We start from the raw sequence: 20310 nt of genomic DNA, 5'->3' as shown, positions 1-20310 counted from the left end.
GGTGTTCCAGTATCCTCCCACAGTCCAAAGACATACTGGTTAGAGGGTTAAACACACAAAATGATGGAGGAATTCAGCAGGCCAGGCAGCATCTATGGAAAAATGTACGGTCAATGTCTCAGCCCAAAACATTGACTGTAAGTCCTGCCGAAGAGTCTCAGCCTGAAGTGTCAACTGTACTTTTTTTTTCAATAGGTGATACCTGGCCTGCTGAGTTCCCTCAGTATTTTGTGTATGTTGCTTGGATTTTCTCTTATTTCTGGTTAGTACATTAATTGTTCGTTGTAAATTGTTCTGTGATTAGTTTAGGGTTAGATTGAGAGTTGCTGGGTGGCATGACTCGAAGGACCAAAAGGCCGAGACCATGCTGTATCTCTAAATAAAATAAATAATTTACTTTTAGTACCTCTTCCCTGTGGTTTCTCTGCATCTATGACCCTCATCATATATAGATTGTTAGATAGATACTTTATTGACCCCAAAGGAAATTGCAGTGTCACAGTAGCATTACAAGTGCACAAATAAACAAATATTAGAAGGGAAGTAAGAAAGAATAAAAAATAAATTACCTCAAACAGTCTAACAGGAATGGGTCATCACTTCCCCAGCTATAGGTTGACTCATTATAGAGCCTAATAGCTTAGTGTAAGAATTACCTCATGTAGCGCTCTTTGAAGCTGCGCAGTTGTCTTAGTCTATTACTGAAAGTGCTCCTCTGTTCAGCCAAGGTGGCATGCAGAGGGTAAAAAACATTTTCCAGATTCGCCAGGATTTTCCATGGGGTCCTTTGTTCTACCATGGCCTCCAGTGTGACCAGTTTTCCTATAACAGAGCCAGCCTTTCTAATCAGTTTATTGAGCCTGTTGGCATCACCCGTGTTGATGCCATTGCCCCAGCACATCACTGCATAGAAGATTGGACTGGCGACAACAGTCTGGTAGAACTTGTGAAGGAGAGGCCTGCCTACTCCAAAGGACTTCCGTCTCCTCAGGAAGCAGGGGTGACTCTGGCCTTTCTCGTAACAGCCTCTGTGATGGTGCTCCACCCATCAATCATCCAGGTGCTTACAGGTCCTCACCACATCCACATCCTCACCATCAATAGTAACAGGGAGCAGTTCAGGCTTAGTCGTTATCTCCTTTGTCTTACTGATGTTGAGCTGCAGATGACTCAGCTTGCACCATTTGACAAAATCCTCCACCAGGGCCCTGTATTCATCCTCCTTTTATATACTCAACTATTGCTAAGTCATTAGAGAATTTTTGCAAATGATGTGACATGGTGTTGTATGTAAAGTCCAAAGTATACAGCGTAAATAGGAAGGGAACCAGTGCAGTCCGCTGTGCAGCCCCAGTGCTGTTTGTAGCCATGTCTGACATAGAGCTCTGAAGCTGCACGAACTGTGGTCTGCCAGTCATGTAGGATACAATGGAACTGCCATTCTGCATTGAATGGAGCATTTCACCCAGCAATGAGGGCAGTATGCTATTGAAAGCACCTGAGAAATCAAAAACCATGATCCTCACAGGCTGCCCAGCTTATCCATATGGAAGTAGGCTCTGTTCAGCAGGTAGATGACAGCATTGTCAACTCCAGTGTGCTCCTGGTAGGCAAACTGCAGAGGATCAAGGGCTGATCTGACTAGGGGTCAAAAATGAGCCAGGACCAGCTTCTCACAGGTCTTCATGATGTGTGAGGTCAGGACCACTGTACAGTAGTTCTTCAAGACTTTCAGATGGCCCTTCTTAGATACTGGGACCACACATGATGTTGTCCACAGAGTTGGGACCCTTTCCAGGCTGAAACTCAAATTGAAAATGCTCTGGAAAGCTCCACACAGCTGCTCAGCATGATCCTTTAGGATCTTAGGGTTCACACCATCCGGTCCCAATGCTTTGCCATGTCTGAGTTTCCCCAGAGCCCTTCTCACCTGCTCAGTAGTGAAGGTGAGTCTGTGATGACTGGGAAGTTGGTAGAAAGTGAGTGCCAGGGTGGGGGTGGGGTGGTTGTGAAGATCGGGATGATAGCCGTTGGTATGTGGAGGCGTGGATGGTAGGTGTGGGGCATGGTTTGGATATAGACAGTTGTAGCCTGTGTTGTTCAACTGGAAGGAGAAGGATGGGGGCATTGGTGCTGGAGGAGCATTGGGTGAGGTGAGTGTGAACAGGAGGGCAATTGTCACCTATTGAAGAAATCGTTAAATTTATTAGCCTATTCATGGCTGCATTCCAGTGCTCTACAGCTCAGCTGATTGAAGCCAATAGTATTCTTCTTACCTCTCCACACCTACATGTGCTTCACTGCCTGAGCTTGTTCTCTAGTTCTCTCCTGTGTTCCTCTTTAGCTGCCTTGATCTTCTCCTTTAGCTCCCTCTGCACATTTCAGTTCTTCTATTGGCTCACTGTTAAGTCTTCAGGATTAGAATGATGTCACCAGTTTTTAATATGTGTGGAATTTGTGCATTCTTCCTGTTAACCACATGGTGTTTTCTTGACTGCTGTGATTTGCTCCCACAGCCAAAAATATGCTAGCTTGAAATTATCTGGTCTAATTGTTCTCCTGTAAGTGGTGGTAGGACAATCTGTGGTAGGGAAAGGAAGGATTTGATAATAATACAAGAGGAACAAATGAACTTGGGGTTAAAGTTTAGTGATTAGGATGGACATGCTGGGCCATCAGACATATTTCCAGCTCTATTTCTCTATGATTTATCAATCTTAATCTTAAATATATCATGGCCCTTTGCCATGACATGTCCCTATGGAGGAAGATCAACATTCTAAATGCACCGTGGAAGACTGCTCTATCATGAATTCTCTATTAGATGATTTATGGTCTCTGGTTTTGGTTTCCACCGCATGGAAGTACCTTTTGCAATGTACAAACAAAATTATTAATGAAATAATATGACATAACAGGCAATATTTCAATTGAATTCATTTTGAATTCGATTTGTATTTTCTCAAAGTTCCAAAATTAAGTAACAGATCAATGTGCACTTGACAAGTATAGATAAAGTTTGCAATTTTGTCTTTTGCATTTCATTTGCCAAAAAAGACTATTTTATCAGCAGAGAATTCACTACGATCAAAATGTTGTTGCAATTTCCAATTAAAATTTTATTTTCATTTTAACTTCCTCCAGGGATGAAGAGTTTTCAGTAAGTTCTGTGTTAGCTTCTGATGTTATCCATGCCAACAGGAAGGATGTACCCTGTATATTCAGGGTAAGTAGTGTTTTGGTACATTTTTATCTGAGTGGGGAGGGAGGCAATTATCAGTGGGATTACAGTGAAATCGCATCATTGGAATGTCATATAACTTTGGGTCTACACTCATATAAGCATATTTAAATTGTCATGTTTAAAATTTTTAAGATATTTTTAAATATTTTTATAATGGTATGCTTCCTAACAGTGCTGTTTTCTGCACAGATTTTTTGATGTTTCAGTTAAAGTAATGTACTTTTTGAAGGGGTACTCTCACAACTAGAATAAAGCTTATTAAGAAAAGAGCTCTGAAAGTACCAGCAGTTCCTAAACTAACAAATTTGATATAATGCTGTATATTGATCCTTCAAATCTTCCTGACACAAGAAGTCAGTGCATTACCGTCCCTTACCTTCATTTTAAATGTAATTATTACTCTGCCTCTTTCCTCCATTCCTTTGTTGTATCCTTCACCACCACCTTCCACTTTGGACACTCTTTCTTTTCACCTCTCTTTGTTTCTCTCTACTCTGTCCTCTTCCCTGTGATCATTTTGCTCATGTGATTGCTGCTTATGTGTTTATCGTAACGATTTCTTCCTCTCAATAATCTCTTTCATTCTTACTTTTATCCTTTTCTTTCCCTTCCCATTCTCTGCTCCATGCTCATTTTTTCTGTATTCTCCTTACCTCCACACTCTTTCTTCATCATTCTTACTCACTGCTCTCAACTCCATTCCTGTTTGGTGTCCACTTCTTTCTTAACCTCCAGATTAAAGGAACCTCAGAGAATGGCTTGGCAAAGTTGGACTAGTATGGTATTTTCAATTTGCTTTAGGGTAATGGAGTGTTGTTTTACCCTTTAAGATAAACATTAACAATATCACAAATTAATAAATCATTCACGTAAATGGGAGGAAAAATTGCAAAGATAAATGGCCCATTATTTATTCATTCATTCTCTCCCTTTCTCACACACACACACTTTCTCTCTCACACTCTCTCTGACACACTCTCTCACTCTCACACACTCACTCTCTTCCTCTACCCCCTCTCCCTATTCTCCCCACTCTCCCCCCTCAACCCCTCTCCACCTCCCTCTCTCTCCCTCCCCTAGTTTGCAGTGGTCCCTTTTCTTCTGCCTGCACCACCAGCTAAACCCAACCCATTGCTACAGGCATTCCCTCAATTCTCACTGTCACCTGCTCTCAACTTGATAGCCTGCTCTGTTTATGACAGGAGTGAAAGGCTAGCCCAGTATTCAAGTCCAGCCACAACTGCAGGATTTTCAGGCTCAACTTCATACCAGGAGCATCTGTCACTGATCTTAAGCTCCTGAAAGATGGATATTTGTTGTATGGGATGGGAACTAGTATGCCATAGTAGAAAATATTCACAATAAGCATTATTCTGTATAAGTAAAGCAAAGCATGAAAGCTTACTTTAATAGAAGAAATGCAAGTTGCTCCCTTATTGTTCTTAAGTACCTGTTTGAAACTTGTTGGAAATAACTAATTTTTCTGCAGTTACTATGCATATTCTTGTATCTTGCTGCTTTTTGCACAATGCTTCAGTAAGGAAACGTCTAGGACTACTTTCTGACTTCAGCTATGCTCAAGTGCCTATTAACTAAAGCTTTGTGATTGTAAAGTTCCTGTTGTGTCTGTATAGCATGTGTGTATTGTTTAAACTTTACAAACCAAGCCCTTCAACATGACAGCAATGTTAATTCTGTGTGTGTTTTTGATGCTCTGCATGTTTCTTACCATGAAGAAAGGAAGGTAAACTTGCTTTCGTTAATGCTAGAAGATTTTCTTGCACTGGAGTTAATAATTTCTCTTTGCTTCATGTCGCCTCATTATTGCCATCTGTCTGACAGATGCCGAAGAACCTATGTTTCCAAGCAGTAACAGCTGTCAGTTGTCCCCCCATTTTTCATCAGACATGGTCCTGTTCGTTACCAAAGTTATAGTAGGTTCCATCAGAACTGGGTAAGAGAGGAAGCAATTTAAATTGCAACAAAGGTAAAGAAGCATGAATGGGACAAAAGGAGCATATCTGATAAAATGAAATTGGTTCTGTTGGAATAAGTTTTCGGGGTTATCTGGTCATTTGTCAACATAACTCATTTTTATTTTTTGAGTCCTCTATAAATCTTGGTGTTTGCAACAAAGAGAACATTGACATCTTTATCTCTCTAACACGCTATAACCACCAGTTTCTGTTGTTCTGCCAACTTTTTACCTATCCTACAATAGCAACTAGTCTCTTTTCTGTCCTTTTTTTAAGATCCACCACATTAGTATTTTCTTTTTGCTGCAGTGTTCTTTACTCAAGACACTGTTAGTTTTGCCAGAGATCTCTATTTCCAGCCTCATTGTCCATTGCGCTATAGAAGTATGCCCTCTAAACGAGACAGAACAGTGGTACTACTGTTATCTCAAGGCTCCACCAATCTGGGTTGGATTCTGATAACTGGTGCTATCTTCAAGGAGTATGCATGTTCTCACTGCAGTCATGTGAGATTCCTCTTAGTTCTCCAGTTTCCTCCCATATGTTAACTGTAATATGAATTGATTACTTTCATTTTCTCCTTGTGTAGATGACTAGTAGGGGAATCATGGGGTGGGGGCATGGCTTTGTTAATGGACATGTGAGAGAGGATAGGTTAAAAGGAAATGAGTAATGAAATGAAAATGATGAGATGCTCTGGGGCTCACATAGATTGGATGAGGCAATTGCTGTTCTGTGTCATATGCAAACCTCTCTGATTGGATGTCCTGCAGTTTTTAGGCTGATGATCCTCCAGATCCAGGTATTTCTAAAAAAAATTGTAATTAAAATGTTTGCTTCCCTCTGCTTGAACACTGAGATTGGGACCCCAATGTCTACTATGAATCTATGAATTCATTGCTGTGTTGGTGGTGGTGTTCTGTGAAGGTGATTTCATACAATTCCTCCAGCATCAACCTTTGTACCTACTAAGCTTTCCTACTATAGCATTTTTCTGTGACATTCAATGTGATATTTTCTGCATTCCCTCCCCCTTTCCTTCAATCTACATGAAGGAGAATTCTGTTTTATTTAACCACATCTTTCCTGTTCTTTTTTTTTATTACATACATAATATATTTTGATGATCTCACTTTAAATTTCTTGTCATTGCCAAAGAAAAGAAGGCCAGTCAACAATGAGTATGAGTTCAGGAGACAAACAGTAAACCTGGCACCAAAACATTCACCTTTTCTCATGTTAAAACAGTCAAACTCTAAAAGTCTACTGTTTAACTATTCAGAAATCCCAGTCGTTTGGCATCTTGTTAGCAATGTGATTCATTCTCCACTTACCAGGAACCTATTTCCCACATTCCCTGCCAAGTCACAGGGAACCTAGCTTCCACCCTCCTACTCCACCAGGGCCCTGGTTCCCATACTCCCTTGAACTTACCTGATTCTGTTAGTGTAATAGTATCCAATAGACTAGGACATCAGCTAGTCCAACATCACCAATGACTAAATGGATCAGATTAATGCTGTATTACTCATACAGAAACCAGCCTGTACCTGGATTTCTATGAAGTAGATCGTATAATTGTTGTTAGTCCAAATTTCCAGATACAGACTGTACGTTCCTGATATTTTTCATGAGCAAAGATTCTTCAACAGAACTGACCTGAAAAGTAGTACCTATATGGGCCACAAGATCATTCTCAAAAGGTTGGGGCAATGGATCTGATCTGAGTTTGTTATCAGTGAGAAGAGACAAGGGATTTGGAGCATGATGCACAGGAGTGGTATTTCATATGCACGAAAGATAACTAATTAACTTTGATACTATAAATGTCACAATTTATCATAGGAGTCCATATTATTTTTCATCTACACTGGAACAAAGTATGAGAGTGTGAGTGAGGTTAATGGCCTTGATTCTCTTCCTAGGCCAACTCCAACGCTATGTATTTGACCTCTGCTGGAGAAAGTTTTCAATTAAAAGATTAGATACTAGTTTGAGCAAGTACCCAAGATGTATATTGCCCAGTTAGGCTCAACCTTATTCATGCATATCACCTAACTCACTCATCTTAGGAATTGAATAACCTCTGAAAGTTGTTCTTCACTACATTTTTGAGCCCCTTCCGAATTTATTACCCTTTCTCCTTACGCCTTTGAGCCTTTTCTGACAGGTGTACCTCTGATGTAGATTTTCTCTTCTCTGCCTTAGGTTCCGCTTACAGCAGAACCGGGTAGGTGGGTTGGGCCTATTAAACAGACCCCGAAACTTCATTCCGCACGCGATCGTAAAACTGCAACTCATATTAAGGTATTTTTTACTCTGTACAATTAATGCTGTTCCTTCCTCATGGAAATTATGCCTCCATTTCTTTGGAATCTCCTGGTAGGTACTCCTTGATGCTGTGGACCTTCCAAGGACTACTTAACCCAGTGATCATGCCTAAATATAGTGCATCTCCTGTTCTTACCCAGCATGCATTTAAATCTCAATATTCACCCTAAAATACTTCATGGACGTCTTTTTCCTTCCTTTTCAACTCTTTTTCTATTAGTCTATTGTGACTGTCTAATGCATGAGCTGGAAAGCTTTAGTGAAATTGTTTATCTATCCAAGGATCTGGGAAGTAACCAGTGACTAAAATGCTAATTTGAAATGAGCCACAACCAGTAAGAGATGCAATCATGAGCAAAATAAGACCATTAAAAGCTAACCAGTAATCAGAGGTTTACAAGTTCCTGACAGTCAGCATTTAAAACTACTTAGCAGATACAGATTTTCCAACAAAAGAATTAAGAATTTGCCAACCTACCTTCTAGGTGGAGAGTGTCATCACCCATTGGACTCTGTTAGTTCAAGGAGAAGGCCCACTGCCACTTCTCAGAACAACCAGCATTCAAAGAGGTCATACCAGTGATGTGCACATTCATTACAGACTTTTTCTTGGCTCAAACTAATTCCCAGAGAAAGAATTGTGTATGAATGACTTAATCTCTTAATTAATTAATACCTTTTTTTTGCTCCATATAGCACAGTTTTATAGCCAGTAGAGGGGACTACTGATGTGAAAGCTCTGCGTTATGTCATAGCATGATATGTCACTGAACCTTGCCAAACTCTATTCTGCAAGAGGGATGTCTGAGATTTGTTAGTGTTTTTTTTGTTGCAATTCCAACCTCCATGAAGTATGATAGAAATGTAGTACTTAGAGCACAGAAGGAAATTGTTCAGTCCATCATTTATGTGCCAAATAAGGCTTCCATTTTATGTTTTATGTCCTAACAAAAGCTTTAATTACTAAACCACGTGATTGTAATTGTGCAGCAGCGGTATTATTACTGTGAAAATGTGATCTTTGCTTTGTTTAACGAGCTTTGAATGTTCAAAAAGAATACTCATATTTTAATACCATTTATGGTCAGGTGGAGCAGTGTGAACACAAAGTGACTTGTGAAGCTGTCACATTTTGTGCCTGATATTTGCCAGGTCTCATTATTGGCTTTGATATGCCCTAGTTTTTTGCAGTTTTAGAAGATGAATACTAGCAGTATATTATGTTTGAAATTTATTAACAATGGAGGCAGAATCTGAGTCATGTTTGCCTCTTTGTAAGGTTAGGTAGAAAAATCCACTGGTTTGTAAACAGAATAATTAAAAATAGAAGCTACACCCTGAAAATCATTATATAAAGCATTCTATTTTGATTAATTATGTGTAAAGCAATATGCTCATTCTATCTTGTTGCATTCTTCTAAAAGAATGTCTGGTGGATCCATTGGCACCATTCTGAAGAGAGGTTAGGGTCTCCTTTCTGGTGTCCCATCTGGCAGTTATTCTGTAAACCTAAAAAAGGTTACATTATTGATATTTTTGAAGGCCAGGCCTGCTGTACCCAGACTAGCTGTTTGATTTCTTCCTGGCATTGAACTAGCTTCATATAAGCTACCCTTTACTAATTTAATTCACTCCATGTCATTGAGGAATAGCTGACAAAGATAATGGGCCTAACCACATCCTGTCAGTAGTGCTGAAGGGGTATACTCCAGAACTAGCTAGCCAATATCACAATGGTATTTGTTCAAGTATCAAAGCAGGACAATTCCATTTGGCTAGTCACCACTTCATTAGCCTGTTTTCACTTATCCAGATAGTAATGAATGGTGTTGATAACAAGGCCATCAAGTGGCCCTTATTAACCAGTAACCTTTTCAAACTTCATCTCTGTGTTCCTACAAAAATGGACAAAGAAGCTGAATTTTAGAGTTTAGGTGATGATACCATTACAGAGATCTGGTAAATTTAAAATGAGTGAGGAAAAGCTCTCCATTGTGCACCAGCTATACCTTATACGAAGATGGTTATTGAGGTCAATCATCTCAGCTCCAGAACATGCCTATAGCAGTTCATTATTCCAGAGTTATATTGCTTCATCAAAGGCCTTCCCTCAAAGCAAGGTTAGAGATGGAGGTGTTTGCTAATTGTAGTGCTCTTTGTAATCAGTTCCTTTGGTAATAGTTGGCACAAGTTATTCACTACATGTGGCTGCCTATGATAAATATGGATGTGTGAACAGCATAATTGTTGGTACTGCATTGGTGTAGGCAGGCCATTTATAACAGAGACATCATTATAGAAATTCACAGGTTCTCTATTTTCAAGCCATTATTATTAAGTTCTGGTCTGCAAAATTGGGCAGAGGGTAGAGTATCAGCTGCATTAGTGCAAATTAGTCATCAGCCAAACAATCAAAAGACTGAGCTCAAAAAGTTTTTAAATTTAATTTTTCATTGAATTAGTTATTTCCATTGATATTTTTAATTTTTCAAATAAAACACATTTGAAGCTCCTAACCTACAGATGAAGTAGTGATAGGCAGACCATTTTAAGCTGCAAACACTGATGACTGGACCCACTCCCCTTTAACTCCAACATGTTTCCTCCTTATAGGTTACAGCTTCCCAGATGTCAACATCCAACAACAAATGTTCAATCCTGATACTGGCTGACAGTGAGAATGAGAAAAATAAATGGGTGGGGCTGCTGAATGAGCTGCACCGGATCCTGAAGAAGAACAAACTAAAGGACCGATCAGTTTTTGTTCCAAAAGAAGCTTATGACAGTGCCTTGCCACTGATTAAGACAACACAATCAGCCGCCATCATAGGTAGGTGGGAGCTAGATGAATGATTTTTCACTGAAGCTGCCATCTTGCTCAGAGTCTGATGTTTCACCACAGAATAAAAGTGGTCATTACACTAGTTTCTTTTCTATGGGATATTAGATTAGATTCAACTTTATTGTCATTGTGCCGAGTACAGATACAAAGCCAAATGAAATGCAGTTAGCATCTAACCAGAAATGCAAAGAATAGTGTTATTTACAAAATAACTGCGAATAAAAATTAAGTGCTACAGCACACAAATATAAAAGTACTGAGACAGTACAATATGGCTGCTTAGTGCTGTGATGTGAGGTTCAGCAGGGTCACAGCCTCAGGGAAGAAGCTCTTCCTGAGCCTGCTGGTGCGGGAGTGGAGGCTCCCGTAGTGCCTACCGGATGGGAGGAAAGTAAAAAGTCCATGTTTAGGGTGAGATGCATCCTTGATAATGCTTTTCACCCTGACCAGGCAGTGTTTATGGTAGATGTTCTCAATGGTGGGCAATTGGGTGCTGATAATCCACTGATCAATTTTCACCATACGCTGGAGTGCTTTGCAGTCCGATACGGGACAATTGCCATACCACACTGAGACACAGTTGGTGACTATGCTCTCAATGGTACAGCGGTAAAAGTCCGTCAGTATTCTGGGACAGAGGTGAGCTTTCTTAATGCTCTGCAGGAAATAAAGGCGCTATTGCACCTTTTTGATCAGGATGGAGGAGTTCAGGGACCAGGTGAGATCCTCGGAAATGTGGACACCAAGGAATTTGAAGCCTGATACACACTCCACTACAGCTCCATTGATGTAGATGGGGACGTGAGTGTGGCTCCTAGCATGCCTGAAGTCCACAATGATCTCCTTGGTCTTCTGGGTGTTAAGGGCCAGGTTGTTGTCGGCACACCACGCGGCCAGCTGCTGGACCTCGTCCCTGTAGGCCGTCTCGTCATCCCCTCTGATCAGGCCAAACACCGTGGTGTCGTCTGCAAACTTGATTATCCTGATAACATGAAAGCTACTTCATAAATAAACTCTTTTGATGCAATATCTAAATACCTTTCAGTCAGCAGAAAAATTTACTGTCACTTTCTGTCATGTGTGACTCTCAGCTAAGAGATCACAGACTCAAGGCCACTTAACTAACACTTTTGAACAGTATTGAGGAAGCGAGCTCTGTTTTTGTTGAAGTATTTAACTAAGCCCATGACAACAGAATAGAGCAGCACAATTATTTCAGGCTTCTGGCTAGCATTTACTAAGGTTAGCTGGTTATTAATCCTTTGGCTGTTAGTTGATCCTTTCACTTTGTAATTTGGCTGCTGTGTTTGATAGCATAACAAGACTTATTGAACCTTAGAGTTAATTAATGGAATTTACAGTATAGAATCATTCCATCAACCAATTTTGTCCTTGCTGGTGTAGCAAATTTTTGTGCCTTCTCACCTCCTAATAGTTCATTAGCTATTTTGAGATAGGCTGAAGCTTTGCAATGTAACTACAATGTTAACCTTTCTTCCTCTTACCACCCTCCAGAAAATGTGATGAAAGTACTTAACACAATTTAAAAAATCAAAATCAAAATTATTATCACTGACTTAGATAACATAACATGTATTGTTTTGCAGTAGCAGTATAGAGTAAATACATAAAATCAGAATATAGAACAGAATAAGCAGCACAGTAGAACAGTCGAGGACATCTTTGGTCTCACACTTTTGCAGTCAAAGGTTCCCATTTGCTTCCCAGTGTCCATGAGCAGAGTGAGCTGCCTCAATGACTTTTGCCCAGTTGTGCTAACATCTACTGTGATGAAGTGCCTTGAGAGGTTGGTCATGGCCAGAATTAACTCCTGCCTAAGCAAGGATCTGGACCCGCTGCAATATACCTGTCACCACAGTAGATACAATCTCATTAGCTCTCTGCTCAGCCTTGGACCACCTGGAATACTAGCATCAAGCCCCACATTCAACACCATCAGTACTAATCAACAAACTTCAAAACCTGAGCCTCTGTACCTCCTTCTGCAACTGTTCAAAGTTCAAAATACATTTATTATCAAAGTATATATAAATTATACAACTTTAAGATTTGTCTCCTCACAGGCAGCCACAAAACGAGAAACCCATAAGAACCCATTTTAAAAGAAAGGCTAACAAGCATCCAATGTGCACAGAGAGGGATAAAAAAAGAAACAAATCATGCAAATGATAAAAGCACGCAACAACATTCAGAATGAAAATGAATTCACAGACTTGAAGCCTGAAGCAGGCCCACAGCTTCAGCCTTAGTTCATCACACAATGGAGCAACTCATCATGGAGCTCACAGACAGGAAGCCAGGAGCAGACCTCACCCTCACCCTCAGTGCCGCAGGGAGCAGTGTAAATGTCGCAGAACAGTGAGCAGAACCGGCCTGACCCTTGCCTCCAGTCCTGTCACCCTGCCTTTTCAATCCATCCGGCGTTTAAATCGTCCGATCATTGGATCGTTCTTTGCACGAGGATTCTCGGACCCTATCGTATTGATACTGGATTCTTGACTTCTTCATCGGGAGACTGTGGTCAGTGCAAATAGAAAATAACATCTCCTTGCTGACAGTCAACACTGGCGCACTCAAGGATGTGTACTTAGCCTGCTGCTCTACTCTCTCTACACCTTTGACTGTGTGGGTAGGCAAACCTCAGGTGCCATCTCTAAATTTGCCAATAATTAAACTGTTGGCAGAATTTCAGATATTCACAAGGAAGCATATAGGAGTGAGATAGATCAGCTGGTTGAGTGGTGTTGCAACAATCTTATTGAATTGAATTGACTTTATTTCTTACATCCTTCACATACATGAGAAGTAAAAATCTTTACGTTACATCTCAATCTGAATGTCTTACACTCAATATCCGTAAGACCAGGAATTGATTGTGGACTTCAGGAAGGGGAATTCAAGGGAACACACCAGTGCTCGTCAAGGGGTCAGCAGTGGAAAGAGTGAACAGTTTCAAGTTCCTGAGTGGCAACATCAATCTTGGTCTAATATCTTGATGCAATTACAAAGAAGGTATATGGCTATATTTCATTAGGAGTTTGAGTCACCAAAGACTTTAGTGAACTTATACAGATGTACCATGGAGAGATTTCTAACTGGTTGCATCACCGCCTGGTATGGAGGGGCCACTGCATAGAATCAGAAAAGGCTGCAGAGGGTTGAAAACTCAGCTAACATCATCATGGGCTCTAGCCTCTCCAGCATTGCAGACATTTTTAAAAGGCCGTGCTTCAAAAAGGCGACATCCATCATTAAGGAGCTTCATCACCCAGGACATGTTCCCTTGTTATTACTACTATCAGGGAGGAAGTACAGGAGCTTGAAAAGAGACACAGAAAGTTTTAGGAAGAGTTTCTACACCTCCACTATCGGCCATCAGATGTCTGAACAGACAATAAACACTACCTCACTATTTTTGCACTGCTTATTTAATTTTTTATCTGTATCCATATATGATTGTAATTTATAATATTATTTATGTATTCCACTGTAATGCTGCTGCAAAACAACAAATTTCACAACATACAATGTGTCACTGATATTCAACCTAATTCTTATTCTGACTCTATAGCACAGGAACAAAGCCTTCAACCCACAAGGTTGTACCAAAGTAATTAATCCAGTAATTAAATACCTAACTAAACTAATCCCTTTTGCCTACATCATATCGATTCTTGATCGGTCAGAATGTGAAGGGATTTGTGGAGAAGGCAGGAGATTGGAGCTGAGACTTGATGGGCCTAATGGGCTAATTCTGCTCCTATATCTTACGGTCTTAATATCCATATCCATCCATTCCCTGCACATCTATGTGCTTGGCTTAGAGCCTGTTAAACACCACCACCCTTATCAATGCATTCCAAGCATCCACCGTGTTCTGTATAACAAAAATATGCCACACACATCCCTTTTGAACTCACAGCATCTCACCTTAATTGTGTGCCCCCTAATATTAGATATCTCAACCCTCAGATAGGGATACCAGATGTCTATACCTCACATAATCTCATAAGCCTCTATCAAGTCTTCCCTCAGCCTATACTATCAATAAGTTACAAAAGTAAATAAATCATGCAAACAAAAGGAGTAATGAGATCATGTTCATAGGTTCATGAACCGTTCTGAAATTTGATAGCAGGGACGAACGATTGTAAACTAGAGAAAATTTGTAGATGCTGAAAATCCAAGCAACACACACAAAATGCTGAAGGAACTCAGCAGGCCAGGCATCATCTATGGAAAAGAGTACAGTAGATATTTCAAGCCTAGATCCTTCATCAGGACTGGAGAAAGAAAAAATGAGAAGTCAGAGTTAGAAGGTGGGGAAAGGGAAGGAAGTAACCCAAGATGATAGGTAAAAAAGGGAGTGGGGGAGGGGTGAAATAGAGCTGGGAAGTTGATTGGTGAAAGAGATACAGGGCTAAAGAAGGGGCAATCTGATAGGAGAGGACAGGAGGCCATGGAAGAAAAAGGGGGAGGAGCACTGGAGGGAGGTAATGGGCAGGTAAGGAGATAAGGTGAGAGAGGGATAAAGGAATGGGGAATGGTGAAAGAGGGTTGGGGGAGGTGCATTACCAGAAAGTTCAAGAAATTGATGGTCATGTCATCAGGTTGGAGGCTACCCAGTCAGAATATAAGCTGTTGCCTCTCCAACCTGAGTGTGGCCTCATTGCAACAGTAGAGCAGGCCATGGACTGGCATGTTGGAATGGGAAGGGTGGCCACAGGGAGATAATGCTTTTACTGGCGGATGGAGCATAGGTGCTTAGCGAAGCAGTCTCCCAAACTATGTCAGGTCTCACCGATATACAGGAGGCCACACCTGGAAGGATGCTTGGGGCCCTGAAAGGTAGTGAGGGAGGAGGTGTAAGGGCAGGTGTGGCACTTATTCCACTTGCAAGGGTAAGTGCAAAGAGGGAGATCAGTAGGGAGGGACAACTGGACAAGGGAGTCACGTTGGGAGCAATCCCTGCAGAAAGCAGACAGTGGGGGGGGGGGGGGGGAGAGAAAGATATGCTTGGTGATAGGATTCCATTGGAGAGGGCAGAAGTTACGGAGAATTATGTGTTGGGTGTAGAGGCTGGTGGGGTGGGAGGTGAGGACAAGAGGAACCCTATCCCTGGTCGGGGCAGCAGGAGGATGGGATGAGGGAAGACGTGCATGAAATGGAAGAGATGCAGTTGAGGGCACCATTGATGGTGGAGAAAAAGAAGCTCCTTTCTTTGAAGAAGGAGGATACCTCCTTCATTCAGGAATGAAAAGCCTTATCTGAGAACAGATGTGGTGGAGACTGAGGAATTGAGAGAAGGAAATGGCATTTTTGCAAGCAACAGGGAGGGAAGAGATATAGTCCAAGTAGCTGTGAGAGTCAGTAGTTTTATGACAGACATCAGTAGATAAGCTTTCTCCAGAGACAGAGAGATTGAAAAAGCGGAGGAAGGTGTCGGAAATGGACCAGATAAATTCGAGAGCAAGATGGATGTTGGAGGCAAAGTTGATCAAGTCGATGAGCACCGCATGGGTGCAGGAAGCAGCACCAATGCAGTCGTTGGTGTAGCATAGGAAAAGTTGGGGGGTGAAACCAGTGTAGGCTTAGAACATAGACTGTTTCACATAGCCAACAAAAAGGCAGGCACAGCTGGGACACATGCGAGTACCCGTGGCTACTCCTTTTGCTGAAGGAAGTGGAAAGGGCCTAAGGAGAAATTATTGAGAATGAGTACAAGTTCCACCAGATGGGAGAGAGTGGTGGTGGAGGAGAACTGTTTGGGTTTGAAGGCATTGTAGATACATTCTTGGAAATAATCGAAGTTCAAGTACATTTGTTAAATTTGTGAGCGTTGGGACAATATAAATGATCTAACAAGTCTATTATTCTTACTCAGGTTTATAGATGTTGCCACTATGCTGCAATAATTAAGTAACATATAAAACACCAGGCTCAGTAAACCACAGACCATCTTGGGAATGCAAATCACAGAACAAGACAATTTGGGTCATCAATATGTCATAATTTGGAGCTACAATATGCTAGAAAGTTTGTGGGCCCTGTAAAATTTTCTCTATTTCTGTGTAAGTATGATCTAACCTGTGATCAGATCTTCACATAATTCTTAAAAGTAGACAAAGAGAACCCAATTAAATAAATAACATCAAAACATTATACTTGTTCATTTATTTATTCAGAAAAATAATCAAATATTACTTGTATTTGTTGGGAAAAAGTATGTGAACCCCTCGGGTAATACCTTCTACAAAAACTATTTGGAGTCAGGTGTTCCAGTCAATGATATGAGATTGGAGGTGTAAGGTATAGAGGTATCCTGCCCTATAAAATAGTCACACAAAATCAGCTTACTGACAGAGCCTGTGCTCTTCTCAAGAAAGATCTGTTTATGTGTGCCATGCCTCAATCAAAACAACTATCAGAGGACCTTAAAAGAATTGTAGAAGTGCATAAAGCTAGAAAAGGCTACACAAGTATTTTCAAAGACCTGAGTGTTTGGCATTTTACAGTAAGATAAATTGTCTACAAATGGAGGAAACTCAGTACTTTTGCTACTCTCCCTAGGAGTGGGCATACTGCAAAGATCACACCAAGAGTACAACATGCAATGCTGAGGGAGGTGAAAAAGTACCCACGGGTAACAGCAAAAGACCTGCAGAAATCACCAGAACTTGCTAAAGTCTCTGTTCATGTGTCCACTATGAATGGTGTTCCTGGAAGAATCAGAATCAGGTTTATTATCACCAGCGTATGACATGAAATTTGTTAACTTAGCAGCAGCAGTTCAATACAATACAAAATCTAGCAGAGAGAGAAAAAAATAAATAAAATAAACAAGTAAATCAATTACATATATTGAATAGATTTTTTAAAAATGTGCTAAACAGAAATACTGTATATTTTAAAAAGTGAGGTAGTGTCCAAAGCTTTAAAGTCCATTCAGGAATCAGATGGCAGAGGGGAAGAAACTGTTCCTGAATTGCTGAGTGGTCTTTAATAGTGGACACTGCCTTTCTGAGACACTGCTCCCTTAAGATGTCCTTGGTACTTTGTAGGCTAGTGCCAAAGATGGATTGATTAGATTTACAACCTTCTGTGGCTTCTATCAGTCCTGTTCAGTAACCCCTCCATACCAGACAGTGATGCAGCCTGTCAGAATGCACTCCAAGGGTCAACTATAGAAGTTTTTGAGTGTATTTGTTGACATGCCAAATCACTTCAAACTCCTGAGGTGCGCCAGTGTTGATCGTCAGCGAAGAGGATATGTTATCACCAACCTGCACAGACTGTCGTCTTCTGGTTAGGAAGTCAAGGATCCAATTACAGAGGGAGGTACAGAGGCCCAGGTTCTGCAACTTCTCAATCAGGATTGTGGGAATGATGGTATTAAGGATTGTGGGAATTATGGTATTAAACGCTGAGCTATAGTCAATGAATAGCATCCTGACGTAGGTGTTTGTGTTGTCTAGGTGGTCTAAAGCCATGTGAAGAGCCATGGAGACTGCATCTGCCGTTGAACTGTTGTGATGATAGGCAAATTGCAATGGGTCCAGGTCCTTGCTGAGGCAGGAGTTCAGTCTAGTCATAACCAACCTCTCAAAGCATTTCATCACTGTCGATGTAAGTGCTACCAAGCAATAGTTATTAAGGCAGCCCACATTATTCTTCTTTGGCACTGGTGTAATTGTTGCCTTTTTGAAGCAAGTGGGAACTTCTGCCTGTAGCAGTGAGAGGTTGAAAATGTCCTTGAATACTCCCGCTAGTTGGTTGGCACTGGTTTTCAGAGCCTTACCAGGTACTCCATCAGGACCTTCTGCCTTGTGAGGGTTCATTCTCTTTAAAGACAGTCTAACATCAGCCTCTGAGACAGGGATCAAAGGGTCATCAGGTGCAGCAGGAATCTTCACAGCTGCAGTTCTCCCTTTCAAAGCCTGCATGGAAGGTGTTGAGTTCATCTGGTAGTGAAGCATTGCTGCCATTCATACTATTGGGTTTCACTTTGTAGGAAGTAATGTCTTGTAGTCCCTGCTAGAGTTGCCGTGCATCTGCTGTCGCCTCCAACCTTGTTTGAAATTGTCCCTTCGGCCTTGAAATGGCCCTCTGCAAATCATACCTGGTTTTCTGGTACAGGCCTGGGCTGCCAGACTTGAATGCCACAGATCTAGCCTTCAGCAGACGACGTACCTCCTGGTTCATCCACGGCTTTTGGTCTAGGAATGTACAGTAAGACTTTGTAGACACACACTCATCCACACTGGTTTTAATGAAGTCGGAAACAACTGTAGCATACTCATCCAGATTCAAAGATGAATCCCTGAATACAGTCCAGTTCACCGATTCAAAGCAGTCCTGTAAGTGCTCCTGTGCTTCCCTTGTCCATACCTTCTTGGTCCTCACTACTGGTGCTGCAGTCTTCAGTCTCTGCCTATACTCAGGGAGTAGAAGTACAGCTTCCCAAAGTGAGGGCATGGAATAGCATGGTAAGCATTCTTGATGGTGGTATAACAATGGTTCAGGTTTGGAGACGTTTTGAGTCAATGTGATGTATAGTATTGGTTTCTGTAGATTTAAGCTCTGCCTATAAAAGTAAATACAGTGCCTATAAAAAGTATTCACAACCCCCCCACCCCAGAAGTTTTCTTGCTTTATTGTTTTACAATATTGAATCAGTCAATTTAATTTGGCGTTTTTGACACTGATCAACAGAAAAAGACTCTTTTGTGTCAAAGTGATTTCTACAAAATGATCTAAATTAATTACAAATATAAAACACAAAATAATTGATTGCGTAAATATTCACCCCCTTTAATATGACGCACCAAATCATCACTGGTGCAGCCAATTGATTTTAAAAGTCACATAATTTGTTAAACGGTGTGTGCAGTTGAGGTGTTTCAATTGATTGTGGTAAAAATACACCTGTGTCTGGAAGGTCCAACTGCTGAGTCAGTATCCTGGGAAAAGCTACACCATGAAGACAAAACAGAAGAAAAGCTGCAGATGCTGGAAATCCAAGCTACACACACAAAATGCTGGAGGAACTCAGCAGGCCAGGCAGCATCTGTGGAAAAGGGTCTCAGCCCAAAACGTTAACTGTACGCTTTTCCATTGATGCTACCTGGCCTGCTGTGTTACTCCAGCATTTTGTGTGTGTACTATGAAGATGAAAGAAGACTCCAAGCAACTCTGAAAAGGTTATTGAAAAGCACAAATCAGGAGATGGATGCAAGAAAATTTCCAAGTTACTGAATATCCCTTAGAGTATGAAATAGAAAGAAAGTGGCAAATCTGTAGATCCGCCTAGAGCAGGCCATCTTCAAACACTGAGTGACCGTGCAAGAGGGGGACTAGTGAGAGAGGTCACCAAGAGACCTATGGCAACTCTGGAAGAGTTAACAAACTTCGATAGCTGAGATGGGAGAGACTCCACATTCAACAACTGTTGCCAGGGTTCTCCACCAGTTGCAGCTTTATGGGAGAGTGGTAAAGAGAAAACTCACATGAAATCTCGGCTAGAGTTTGTCGGAAGGCGTGAGGGATACTCTGAAGTCAGCTGGAAGAAGGTTCTATGGTCTGATGAAACCAACTTTGAGCTATTTGTCCATCAGACTGAATGCTACATCGGATGTAAGCCAAACACCACATATCATCAAAAACACATCATCCCTACTGTGAAGCATGGCTGCATCATGTGGGGATACAGCATGTCCTAGAAGACTTGTGAAGGTAGAGAGTAAAATGAATGCCACAAAATACAGGGAAATCCTGGAGGAAAACCTGATGTAATCCGCAAGAGAACTGTGACTTGGGAGAAGATTTGATTTCCAGCAAGACAATGACCCCAAGCATAAAGCCAAAGCAATGCAGGAGTGGCTTAAAAGCAAAAAAGT

At 41.1% G+C, this 20310-nt stretch overlaps 1 protein-coding gene across 10 annotated transcripts in view; it reads left to right on the top strand.

Moving 5' to 3' along the window:
• Positions 1 to 20310, top strand: part of LOC140733174 (serine/threonine-protein kinase MRCK alpha-like) — a 575430-nt gene that overhangs the window by 516852 nt on the left and 38268 nt on the right. For 6 of the 10 annotated variants that reach the window (XR_012100237.1, XM_073056117.1, XM_073056119.1 and 3 more), the window contains 3 exons: positions 3145 to 3226; positions 7429 to 7527; positions 10165 to 10381. Coding sequence is in view for 9 of the 10 variants with exons in the window: in XM_073056117.1 (XP_072912218.1) it covers positions 3145 to 3226; positions 7429 to 7527; positions 10165 to 10381 (398 nt within the window). In the remaining variant the exon portion in view is untranslated. The remainder of the gene's footprint in view (positions 1 to 3144; positions 3227 to 7428; positions 7528 to 10164; positions 10382 to 20310) is intronic. The other 4 variants (XM_073056124.1, XM_073056123.1, XM_073056125.1 and 1 more) reach the window with 1 other exon arrangement.

The sequence above is a fragment of the Hemitrygon akajei genome, chromosome 9, assembly GCF_048418815.1.
Source record: "Hemitrygon akajei chromosome 9, sHemAka1.3, whole genome shotgun sequence".
Taxonomy (NCBI): Eukaryota; Metazoa; Chordata; class Chondrichthyes; order Myliobatiformes; family Dasyatidae; genus Hemitrygon; species Hemitrygon akajei.
The sequence above is the reverse complement of the archived record's forward strand: the minus strand, read 5'-3'. Positions and strand labels throughout refer to the sequence as shown.